The sequence below is a fragment of the Diplodia corticola genome (assembly GCF_001883845.1).
Source record: "Diplodia corticola strain CBS 112549 chromosome Unknown scaffold8, whole genome shotgun sequence".
NCBI lineage: Eukaryota > Fungi > Ascomycota > Dothideomycetes > Botryosphaeriales > Botryosphaeriaceae > Diplodia > Diplodia corticola.
The window spans coordinates 424,084-436,083 of record NW_017971487.1 but is presented as its reverse complement, the minus strand read 5'-3'; the positions used below and the strand labels follow the sequence as shown (position 1 = coordinate 436,083).

The 12,000-nt window shown below is 58.2% G+C and overlaps 5 protein-coding genes across 5 annotated transcripts; 2 read left to right on the top strand and 3 right to left on the bottom strand.

The window, feature by feature from the left end:
- Positions 1-1,322: 1,322 nt before the first annotated feature.
- Positions 1,323-2,381, bottom strand: BKCO1_8000148 (inositol monophosphatase; the record flags this gene model as incomplete). Its single annotated transcript, XM_020279245.1, has 1 exon — positions 1,323-2,381. One exon carries the CDS (start codon positions 2,379-2,381, stop codon positions 1,323-1,325), a length of 1,059 nt encoding a protein of 352 aa, XP_020133233.1.
- Positions 2,382-3,393: 1,012 nt separating this feature from the next.
- Positions 3,394-4,437, top strand: BKCO1_8000147 (uncharacterized protein; the record flags this gene model as incomplete). Its single annotated transcript, XM_020279244.1, has 1 exon — positions 3,394-4,437. The coding sequence occupies one exon, from the start codon at positions 3,394-3,396 to the stop codon at positions 4,435-4,437; it is 1,044 nt and encodes a 347-aa protein (XP_020133410.1).
- A 173-nt stretch (positions 4,438-4,610) lies between these two features.
- BKCO1_8000146 (hydroxylacyl-dehydrogenase) lies at positions 4,611-5,582 on the bottom strand (the record flags this gene model as incomplete). Its single annotated transcript, XM_020279243.1, has 1 exon — positions 4,611-5,582. One exon carries the CDS (start codon positions 5,580-5,582, stop codon positions 4,611-4,613), a length of 972 nt encoding a protein of 323 aa, XP_020133221.1.
- A 365-nt stretch (positions 5,583-5,947) lies between these two features.
- Positions 5,948-8,085, top strand: BKCO1_8000145 (4-coumarate-ligase 2; the record flags this gene model as incomplete). The annotated part of the gene is made up of 4 exons (XM_020279242.1): positions 5,948-5,984; positions 6,117-6,586; positions 6,683-6,823; positions 6,931-8,085. 4 exons carry the CDS (start codon positions 5,948-5,950, stop codon positions 8,083-8,085), a joined length of 1,803 nt encoding a protein of 600 aa, XP_020133329.1.
- A 582-nt stretch (positions 8,086-8,667) lies between these two features.
- On the bottom strand, positions 8,668-11,598 carry BKCO1_8000144 (agc ndr protein kinase; the record flags this gene model as incomplete). The annotated part of the gene is made up of 1 exon (XM_020279241.1): positions 8,668-11,598. One exon carries the CDS (start codon positions 11,596-11,598, stop codon positions 8,668-8,670), a length of 2,931 nt encoding a protein of 976 aa, XP_020133328.1.
- Between the last annotated feature and the right edge of the window lie 402 nt (positions 11,599-12,000).

Genomic DNA, 12,000 nt, shown 5'->3' with positions numbered 1-12,000 from the left:
TCATTCGAGCGCCAGGCACCATCAGTCAGGAGAAGGGAGGAGAGGGACAAATGGATGCGGGCAGCGCAGGGCGCAACGCAAGGCGCTTTGAAATGTTTGTTCTTTTGGCCTCTCTCGACTTCTGCCGCTTTGCCACCTGACACCTGTTGCGTGTGTCGTTACACGGCTGTGAGATGTTCTTGTTTTGCTGGCGGTTTGATTGCTTATTGGGACTGTTGCTCTCTTGCGCGTTTTTCCTTTCTTTTTTTTCTTCCTGGTTTGAGGATTGCGAGTCGGATTTGGGACTGTTGATTCTTTAGCAGGTGGTTGTTCTTTATATTTGTCGTTTGTCATGCTGTCGTCGTGTCCTCCTCGTTTTACTCTTGGCTTTTCCAAGCCGTGCGGAGATGAATAGTCTCTCCTCTGATATGTGTGAGCGTCGTGTGGGTTGCTGAAAAAAAGGGAGATCTTTTTGAGTCAAAACGTTGTTGGTCTATGGGAAAGAATGGCTCGTTATCTCTATCACTATCATTATACTTCCACCGTCCTCTCGCTCGCAACCGTCTACGACTTTGTTTTGCCGACCCAATTTCTTATTCACATCTTCGTGAAGGAAGAAAGAGGAAGATAGAGAGGGGGGGAGAGGGGGAGAGAAAGAGCATGCGTTGCAGTGTGCCTTGTCTTCACGCCTCAAGATAGGTGAGGAGCTGTCTCTTGGCCTATTGGCATAGCTGGTCACAGCAGCTTACAAAAGAAACGAGCCCACCCACATCTGCCGCGGGAAGACCTTACACCATGCATACGTGAAACCGATCTCTGGATGTATTTGTTTCTTGTTTACTTCTTCCGTCTTCCTTTGGATGTGTCACTGGGGTGCGGATTGGCTTCTTGACGTCTGGGATAGAGTGCGCGGAATAGCAAGTTTGATTCTTTGATGGCGACTTTCTCTTTCCTCGTCTTTTTTTCTCGTTTATATTCGGTGGCTCATAGAAATCTGACGATGAAAACCTACGTGCGAATCATTCATCTTAGCCCAAATTTCTTTGAGCAACCAGTCACTGGAGAAGGAACGTCAATGTGACATTTTTGTTGTCAAGGTATCTACTATCTCGTCTCGTCTAGACCAACGCCATTGTCTCATCGCATCTATACCAAAAGCAGAACCAGACCTCATGAAATTACTCCTTCAGCGCCATGCAAGATCCTCTAAGCTAGCCCTTCTACTGAAACGATATGATAATCATGGGTAGCTTGGAAGAAAATGGAAAAGCAGAAATATGATGATAACTACACTATTTAATCGACGAACCAGATGTCGCAGAGAGTGAAAGAACCAAAAAGGTTCACTTCTTTGCGACGGGGTAAGCAAAACTGCGGCCGTCCATCAGACTCCACAGCTCCTCGACAACTCTCTTCTGCCCATCGCGTTCCGGGGCGGCCCTGACTGCGAGGTAGCAACGGCCCTCTAGCTCCGGATCCCAGCAGCCCGGGTTGGCACTGGCGATGAGGCCACCGGCCTCCTGAAGGATGATCCAGCCAGCGCAGATATCCCAGATCCAGACGCCACCCTCCCAGAAGACGTCCATCCAGCCAGCAGCGACGTAGCAGAAGTCGAGAGCCGCGGATCCAGAGCTCCGGACGCTGTGAACCATAGCGCCGCCCGCGTCCTTTGAAGAGAGAAGTTTCTTGTGGACAGAGGTGCGAATGTCCCAGTTAGGTCCGCTGCGTTGGTTGCCCCACTCAATGGCAACAAGGCAATCATTGAGGGAGTCGATCGGAGGAGGGTTGCGCTTGCCAGGGAGGGGGATTCGACGGCCGTCGTGGCGGGTCAGAAAGGCGCCTTTTCCCTTGATGGCAGTGAACAGGTCGTTGCGGAAGGGGTTATATACAACGCCAACCACGGGCTTGCGGCCGACGGTCAAAGCGAGGGAAATTGAGACGTTCGGAAACCCGTGGATGAAGTTCAGAGTGCCGTCAATCGGGTCGGCGACAATGGTGGGCGCGTCCGTCAGCTTGGTGCCCTCCTTGAAAGTCTCTTCGCCGAGAAACTTGAAGTTGGGGTATTTGGTGCGAACGGCCTGGTGGACTATCTCCTCGACCTGCTTGTCCGTCTCGGTGACGCGATCGCTGGAGTTGTTCTTGGTGTCGGAGGCGTCGGCGGTGGGGTCGGCAGCGAGGATTATCTCTCCACAGCGGCGCGCAATTTGGACCAAGGTCTCTTGGGTGTCCTCCAGCGCAACTCCGCCGCACAACGAAGCCAGAAGATGCTCATCGACGTCACCCAAATCAAAGACAGACCCATCGGGGCTGGTAAATGGAGTACCCTGGCCGGCCTGCGGGTACGGTGAAGCCGGCGATTCGATGCCACTGGGAGCTCTGGACTGATCGGTGCTGTACGACATTTTTGTGAAGGTTGAATGGCGTAGTCGGTTTTGGTTGAGGGGTGTTGTCGTAGTAGTGGCAGAAAACGAAGCACGCTCTGCAATAGAGGGTGGAAGAGGAAGGGCTGTGGAGGAGGGATGAGTGGGCTTGGCTTGACGAGAAGAATATATATGGGTTGCAGGAGAGTGACTGTTTCTAGACCCTGATCCACGTGGACTGGTAGCCGAAAAACAATGGTCTCGAGACAACGTGCTGAGGCGGCACGGGTGGAAAGTGCAGGTGGGTTGATGCACGGGAGAGCAATGCTCAGAGACAGTCAGATGCTCGGGAGAGCCGCAGGCGGACATGTGGAAGCGGGAACAATAGGGGCGCTTTCCGGCACGTGCAAAGAGTATCGCGGGAAGTGAAGACGGCGGTGTTGGCAGATGGCCAAGCCGGGTCAAGAGGGCCATTGGAGGCACGTGAAAGTTACGAGCTTGTCTTTGTCACCGAGACAAAGACGACTCGCGGCGGTGTTGAAGCGGCAGTGTGAAATCTGCGTTGTGGGTGGCGCTGCTCACCCGATTGGGCGGGCGGGCGGTCCTTCTCCACAACGTCCATCCCACAGCCGGCGACTGAACAATTGGGCCCACCATTGCTGCAATTCGCAAAGCATCGTGGCTGGTCTGGCGACGTAGCTCATGCTATCTTGGAGCAAAGGCCGGGCACGGCGGGTCGAAGAGGCGACGGGCGGGTGACGGGCGACGGGCGACGGGCGGCGGCGGCGAGCGGGTGTGGTGCGAACTCTGGGTACTAAGTAGGCTTAAAAGGTTGGGCGCCATTAATTGCGGCCGGCCTCGCGACAAGGGAAAGCGCGCGCCGGGCTGGCACGCTTGGTCGCGCCTGCTTCTGCTTGGTTTGCCGGCTGCTTGCGCGGAGCGGCGGCGGACCGATGCTTCAAGCAATCAATCCATTGCACGCGCACACGCACACCCCGGCGCTCCACCCGCCGCCTCCGCAACCACCCCAACATGCACTGTCTCGGCCAGGGAGATGCTTGCGCTGCTGCTGAGCATCCGCAACCCCAAGACCAAGACCAAGACCAAGACAAAGACAAAGACCAAGACCAGTCTTCACCGTATGTCGTCCAGCCTCACCACCCGTCACGCTGCCGATCCGCCCGACATCAAGCTACTGACGACTTCCAGCGACAAGCCGTGCAAAGCCAATGCCACTGTGCGCCGCCGCGACCAACGTCGTCGCATCCGCCGCCAGCTCACGTCAATCAGCCCTACAAACGCCCATCCCCAGAGACAGTCTCCGCTCTGGTCCAAGCTTCCTCCCGAGATCCGCAACCAAATCTTCACTCTCGCCGTTTCACAGCATGTTGATCTCACTCGCCCGTATCCAGAGAACAGCTGGCACTTTCGCCCTGGCTACACCCACGCCTCTAACATGTACACCGATCTGCTAGCCACCTGTCGCCTGGCCTACTGGGAGGCTTCGGCCATTCCCCTGTCCACTGCCACCCTGCCCGTGTGGGACGACCGCGGCCCTCCCGATGCTCCACGCTGGCGCTTTGCAGAGTTCACCGCCAGGAACACGGCTCTGTTGAACCACGTTCACTTCTTCGTGCGCCGCCCCAACGGCCACTGGTACACGCCTCTGCCACAGTTCCGCCCCAAGCGCATCACCATCACCATCCGCCACACCTCCTGGTATGGCTGGCCCAACGACAAGCCGCTCATGATCTTGGACACGTGGCGCAGTGGTCTCTGCCCGCCCAATACCAAGTTTCCGTCGTGTCTAAGAGAGCTGACCATCGAGTTTGAGACGTTGAAGCGCAAGAGGGACCAGCTGAATGACATCATCAACAAGAGGGCCTACAACTGGCGCTTTGCGCTGGAGGATGGCACCGTTCTATCTCCACTCGCCACCCCGCCGAAGTATTCCGAATGGACCGGTGCCGCCGACTTCGGTGGTGTCAAGTGGCGCTTGGCCCACGGAAACCGAGATACTATCGACTATATCGTCGTTGCCCTGACCTGGAAGCCAGGAAGCTCCGACCATGGAGTGAAGATGGTCGAGTCCGCTTGATTGATTCTGATTGCTCACACGCCTACAAACAACTCTAGCCACAGGCTTGACAGCAAACAAGGGCGCAATGTTCAGATGGGTAGCTGGTTTCTTCATCGCGAGGCAACGACTCTTACCCCCTAGGCTGCAGACTGAACCGCCTTCGTCTTTCCTTCTTTGTTTGCTGGTATCTTCTATTTCCTAGCAGCTTCAAGGACGCCTCTCGTCAACCGATCTCTCCGTGATGTATCCACGACTCCATACGCCTCCTCTGCCTGCCTGAATATATCATCCTCCCACCCCTCGCCCACATTTTCCTTCCCCGAATCATCCCAGCAGCGCTGGATGGTGCCTCCGATATTCTTGAAGAAAGCTTCCAGGCCTCCGGGACCGCCGCCAGCATGGTAACTGTGGAACGGGCCGGCGACAGCCCATCGCGGGCCCATGCTGGCCTGTACGATGCGGTCCAGCTCCTTGGCACTGACAACGCCCTCGCGGACAAGATGTACCGCCTCGCGCAGCAACGCATAGGCCAGGCGGTTGGCGACGAAGCCGGGGACTTCTTTGTGCTGCACCACGGGCTCGCGCCCCCGGGCGTGCCAAAAGGCGACGGTCCGTCGCACCGTCTCATCGCTCGTCCGTGCGCCGGGAACGACTTCTAGCAGGGGCATGACGTGCGGAGGGTTGAAGGGGTGGACGACGACCAGGCGCGCAGCTTGGTCGTCACCGAGGCCGCCGGATTCGGCCTGGGCGGTGGCGGTGATGCCCGAGGTGCTGCTCCAGAAGAGGACGTTGGGATTCTTCGCATGCTTGGCGACTTCGGCCCAGATGGCGGCCTTGAACGGCAGGTTTTCCGGGCCTTGCTCCTGCACGATGTCGGCGTCGCGCACGGCGTCGGGCAGTGAGGTCGTCAGGCGGATGGAGGACAGATCATAATCGCCTCGGCCTGTTGTCTGGGGAGAGGCGGCGGGCAGGTATTTTGGAAGCGTGGACGCGACGTATTGGGCCAGGTCATGCCGCGTGTCGTAGACGGTGAGCTGCGAGGGCGACGCGAGGAAGGGCAGGTGCAGCGCGGCGAAGGAGAGGCCGATGGTGCCGGCGCCGATGAGGGCGATGCGGGCATCGGCGTCGACGTAGGCATGGGGCGGAGGGGTCTCGGTGGACATTGTTCTTGTTTTCTTTTTTTTTTTCTGTGTGGTGTCAATGAAAAGAGCGAAGGTGGATGGCGGGATGGCGGGATGGCGGGGTAGCTTTCCCCGCAATTCCAGCACACGCCCTTCGGCGCACGCCAGTGCGTACCCGATCCCCGGCAATACTAATGCCATGGCGGCTCAATTAGGGCCTCGCCTCTTGCCGTGCAGCTCAACAGCCCGTGGCTGCTGGGGGCGGCGATGCTCGAGTTTACGCCTCGGCAATGCCTGCTTCCTTCTCCACCTCCGCCTTTTGACCACTTCTGCTTTCTTCCCTCTTTCCTTCCACTTTCGCTGTCTCTATTTGATTTTCCCGTTTGGAATTTGCATGGATATCCAAAATGAAGATTTACAAGTCTCGCCAACCAGATATTGAAGGTAAGTAGGAAACAGACCCCAGCTTCAAACCCCACCTTCTGGGGGGAAAATAAAAGAGAGAGAGAGAGAGAGAGAGAGAGAGAGAGAGAGAGAGAAAAAAACAGAGACTAAACAAAAGCTCTCCCTCCGCAGTACCGACCCACCTCACAACATGGGATTGGTTGTTCGACTCCCCCTACTCCCCACTCTCGGCCTCCCGCAAAGGAACCCCCCTCGCCGGCTTCATCGATGCCACCACCTCCGAAACCCTCGACTGGGAGGCGGTGCGCTCGCTGACGACGTACCTGTCGACCGCGCTCGTCCGCAAGCTCGGCCTGCGCGAGGGCGAGACGGTTTCCTTGTTCAGCCCGAACTCGGTCTGGTACCCCGTCGCCATGCACGGCGCGCTGAGGGCGGGCGCGCGCGTCTCGGGAGCCAGCCCCGCGTATGGGGTCGAGGAGATGGCGTATGCGCTGAGGACGGCGAAGACGAGGGTGCTGATTGCGGGGAGAGCGAGTCTGGGGGTTGCGGTGGAGGCGGCGAGGAAGGCGGGGTTGGACGAGGGGAGGGTGGTGTTGTTGGAGGGGAAAGGGGACGGGAAGGGGGAAGGCCGGTTCGAGACAGTAAGTGGATGTGTTTCTTTTGTTTTGTTTTCCACCCCCCTTCCTCACTATGTTTGGAGCGAGCATCTTTTTACTGATGGCATGGCTTGCGTTTAGGTGAAAGGTTTGATTGAGTGGGGGGGGAAGCAAGGCGAGAGCAATCAGGTCCCCGCGTTCAAGATCCCAGCGGGGAAGAAGAACGGAGAGGTTTGTGGCTTCCTGAGCTTCAGTTCAGGGACGACCGGGTTGCCGAAGGCTGTGAGTGATCTCTCTCTCCCCCACTTGTCGTTTTCGCGGCCACTTCCATGTATCAAGAGCAGCTGAACCAAAGGGGCTTGAACAATACTGACGGAGGAAACGCTCAGGTCATGATCTCGCACCAAAACGTCATTGCGCAGTGCCTCCAGATCCAACAGATCACGCCGGCCGACCACGACAAGGTGCTCGCCGTGTTGCCAGCCTTCCACATCACCGGCCTCGTGCACGTCCTCCACCTACCCATACTCATCAACGCCGCCGTAATCATGCTGCCATCCTTCACCATGCGCTCGATGCTGTCCGCGGTCCAAAAGTACCGCATCCGCGAGCTGCTGCTCGTGCCGCCCATCCTCATCCGCCTCGTGCGCGACCCCGTCGTGAGCGAATACGACCTCTCGTGCGTGCGCCGCTTCTCGTCGGGCGCCGCGCCCCTGTCGGCCGAGATCCTGCAGCAGCTGCGCGAGCGCTTCCCGGGGACGGGCTTCAAGCAAGGGTACGGCATGACCGAGTCCTGCAGCTGCATCACGGCGCACCCGCCGGACCGCTACGGCTTCGCGCACGCGCACACGGTCGGCACCCTCGTCGCCAACACCGAGCTGCGCGTCGTCCGGCCCGGCGACGGCACCGACGTGCCCGACGCCGCCGTCGAGCCGGGCGAGCTCCTCGCCCGCGGCCCGCAGGTCGTCATGGGCTACCTCGACAACGCCGCCGCCACGCGCCAGACGTTCGACGCCGACGGCTGGCTGCACACGGGCGACCAGGGCACCATCGCCGCCGCGTCGTCCGGGCTCGTCACCATCACCGACCGCATCAAGGAGATGATCAAGGTCAAGGGCGTCGCCGTCGCCCCCGCCGAGCTCGAGGACCTGCTGCTCGGCCACGCGAAAGTCGACGACGCGGCCGTGCTCGGCGTGCCCGACGACTACGCCGGCGAGGTGCCCAAGGCCTACGTCGTGCTCAAGCCCGGCGTCGTCGGCGATGACGACAAAAAAGGGGGGCATCGCAACGACGAGTCGGAGTCGGCCGTCCGCGCGCGCCGGGCCGTGGGCAGAGAGCTGCTGGCGTACGTGCGCGACAACAAGGTGCGCGACAAGCGAGTGAGGGAGATTGAGTTCGTCGACGAGATCCCCAAGAGCGCGAGCGGCAAGATCTTGAGGAGGGTGCTGCGGGACAAGGACGCGACTAGGGAGGGGACGGTGCGAACGAGGGGCCTCGTCGTGCGGTACGATGCGGTGCAGGCCGAGAGAGCGGCGAAGCTGTAGCTAGCGACCAGGTGGAGATTAGCCTATCTCGCGCGCGTGTTTTTTTTCCCCCCTCTGGACACCAGCCTGATGGAGCATTTATCGGTTATCGGTCCCCCTGAAGGAAAGCGATGTGGCGGTAACGGTATGCCGCTAGTCTGCAAGTGATGAGGACGAAAGGGAAGGCCGACCTCGCCCTGCTTCTATCTCGCGACAACTGCGGTACACCATCACACTGTTGCAATTATCGAAACAAAGGCTACTCGGTGTTGCTGTAGTATACATAGTGGTGGTTTGTTGTGCTTGACTCACGATTCGCTCTTTAGGCATGCTTATCAAAGTCGAACCCAGAGGTTCACGAGGACTTGGGATCCGCCGGTGCTACCACTGACCTATGCCAGCGTAACATCGGCGGATATCAGGAGAAGTTACAGCAGCTAGTTATATAGCAATGGTTCGTGGGCTACATACGGCTATCAGACAGGTGCAAGAGTCGGTATTCTAGGGGCTGCGGACGAGTAAATAGAACCACCACCATTCTTAGGAAATCGCACGTAGTAATGGGAGTATCCGAAGCACCGCGCAGAAGCGTCCTCGAACAGCTCAGCACGCCCACGCCGGTGGCGCGAAAAAGCCCACATCGTCACCCTTCGTACACGTCCGCCTTCTCATGACTTCTCTCGGCCTCCGATACGTGTAACCTAGGAATGCACCGTTCTTTCGCACCTCCATGACCTGACGCCTCACTCCTGGATCGCGGAGAAGTTTGTCTCTAGCCCTGCGTTTCTCCTTGGTTTTCTTAGCTCTGTTCTTTCCTTTCTCTGTTGATGCTTCCTTCTCCTTTTCCCCCACCTTGCCTTTGCCTTTACCCTTTTCGCTGTTGGTCTCCAGAAGGCCGGCTGCCTCACAAAGGTCCGTCCTATCCTCACCTTCGCCGACCTCTTTGTTGCGAGGCTGGAGCTCGTCGTCAACGCTAAGCGTCGAATCGGAATCTGGGTCAGCTGCATCACTCCCGGAGCTGAGGATTTGTGTCTCGTCGTCGAAGTACTTGGTCAATTCCTGACCAGCGCGAATGTGTGGGACAAATGGTGGGCGCATCAGGTGAAGACGGTCCCATTGTATGCCATGAAAGAACACGTGCCCTTTGATCTCGTGAGCATCATCTGCGAAGACAAAGAACCTCCGGTGGTTTGGCTGGGTTGGGGTATTAAAGCTGCCAGAGACATATCTCTGAGGAGTACCCAAAATGGCGTTCATGGGGACGTTCGATGCATTCTGAAGGCCCGAAGCCGCCGGTGAGCGCATGCTAAAGCTGCGATGATGACTTCGCTGATGGTAGCGTGGCAAGCAGTCGTGACGAATGTCGTTCTCCCGATAGTGCTGAGACGACAGACGGATTTCCTTGTCGGTAATGAGGGACTTCATCAGGTCAATGGCCGAGTAGGTAACGGGGGCGAGAGGAATGCGTTCAGAAGGAGCACCACCCCAGCGTTGGTCCTGAGGAAAGCCGAGAAAGTGATGATGATGGACTATCTTTTGCTTCGTATCTTTACGATCCTGACAGTAGAAGGGCGTCTGCCCATATAAACACTCGTACAAAATGATGCCTATGCTCCACCAGTCGCAACGGCCATCGTATTCTTCACCCCTGATGACTTCGGGCGCCATGTACTGGCTAGTGCCAACAATGCTCTTGGCGAGTCTCCGTTTCTGATGGCGGTTCATCCACAGCACCGGGTTATCTTCCTTGCCCGGAGGTTCCTTGGCCGGCTGGTTATTGAGGTGGAACATGGACTGTCTTCGTTGAGAGCGGCCGAACATGTTGCTAAATCCAGGACTCCGGGGTTCAAGCGAGCTTCCTTCGGCAACGTCTTGGTCATCGCCACGGACGTCGATGCTGAACTTCTTGAGAAGGCTGTACCGCTTCTCATTGAAGTAGGCCTGACTGTGGGACCAATGCCCGTCGAAAGCTAAACCAAAATCCGAAATCTTGAGGTGTCCGGACGCGGTAATGAGAAAGTTGTCAGGTTTGATATCGCGGTGGATCCATTGCATTCGATGAGCTTCCTCAACACAGAGAATCATTTCTGCGATGTACCAGCGCGCCGTCGACTCATCCAAGATGTCCTTTCTCACAAGAAGGCCGAGAAAGTCGCCGCCAACCATGTATTCCATGACGAGGTACAGGTTTGCGTTGTCTTGGAAGCTTGCAACAAGGGGAACAACCCAGCGGGAATTTTCAGAGGCGACAAGGAAATCCCGCTCTGCGCGCAGATGGCCTTCCTGGCAGTTCCGCAGCATTTCAGACTTCCGAATGACCTTCATGGCATAGACACGCCTGCTGTTCTTTGAAGAATCGCTGCCGCCACGCTCGTCATCGTTGCCGTCAAGACGCTCGATGTCGGACTCTGTCTGCTCGGTCGAGGGGACTCTCAGGCGGGGTGGCTGCTTCTCTCTCACGAGACGCACCACGCCGAAGCTTCCCTTGCCGAGCACACGGACGACCTCGTAGCCGGCAATGGAGATGCCTTTGGTCCTGCTTCTGACCAAACACTTGGACTTCAGAGCCCGAGTCTGTCGCAAGTGATGGCTCTCTTGGAGAAGCCATTGCTTCAGCATCTCTGCCTTCTCTTCCTCGGGCATGGGTTGTAGAACAAGCTGCGATTCGAGAAGACGGCCACGTTCCTGGCGTGGGGTAGGCTCAGGCGACAACAAGGTATTAAAGTACGTCTCGAAATACACCTTGGCGGCGGCGGCGGCCTCGATTGTGCATATGGAAGGCTTGATGAGATGATCCTCACGGTATTCAAAGGGGAAACAGGGGTTTGGCGAGCCATGGAGCTCGGTGCGGGTTGTTTCATCGCTGCCCTTGGCTCGTTCGACTCGTTTGCCGCGGGCGTCGGAGCTGGGGGTGGGCGAGTTGGACTTGGGCACGCCGAGTCGAGAACCGAAACTGCTCGAGCATGCGTCGACCGAGGTCGGGGCGGTGGAAGCCGATTCGAGAGGGGAAAGGCTGATTGATCTTCCGGGCGAAGAGGTGGTGGGGATGGATGAGACTTGAGAGAGCGGACCGAGGGGGGGTTCCTGGCGATCCTGACTGCCCTGCGGTGCGGCTGGAGTAGACACAGACCTACTGTCATTGCCCTTGGCATTGTCGTCCCTGGATCGGCCGAAGAAGATGCTTGGGCGGCGGACAGGACGACGGTGGATGACGGTGCGCTTCTTGTACGGATAGTTGAAGTGAAAAGTCATGTCCGAGTAGAGATATGGGGGCAGCCTGACAGCTGCCACGGATAGCGATGCGTTGCAGACGTGTGGTCCATGGGAGGCATTGTCGCATATCCGCTGGCCAAGGGTGAGGGCTCCTTCCTCAGCCTGTTCCTGCTCGCACCTGCCTTTGCTCGCCCCGCAAATCGCGCAGGAACCGACTTCAAGCTGGGAAGGGCCAGATGCCAAAGTAGCCGGTGTACCGGCTTCCAAACCGAGACTGGTTGACACAGAGCTCGTCGGGGAGTCGTCGGAGCTCAGTTCCATGCCTGAGATGTAAGGCAGCGAGAAACATGATCCCTAAACCTCAAGCAGTAATGGCCGCTCCATCGCCCCGCACGCCTGCCGCCTCCTCCAGGTCGTCTCGGGCCGCATGCGGCCCTGTTCCTGCTCTTCGGAGGAAGCATCGCTGAGAAGGCGGAGGAGGGCACCAGCGCGAGAGAGGGTTGGTTTCCTGAGGGTTTCCTGTCATCCAGTGCGTGTGGTCAGGCGTGGCCTTGGAGAGTCGGTCGAGCTGCGGAGCGCACCTGAGCAGCGATCGGCGGCGGTTGACGGGTGGGTGGAGAAAGCGGGAAAGGCGGGCTCGTGATCTGCCCCGATGGCCATGTTCGGATCACGCTGAACACCGCCGGCTGCGTGAGGGGAGAGCTCGCCATGCCTCCCCTCCGC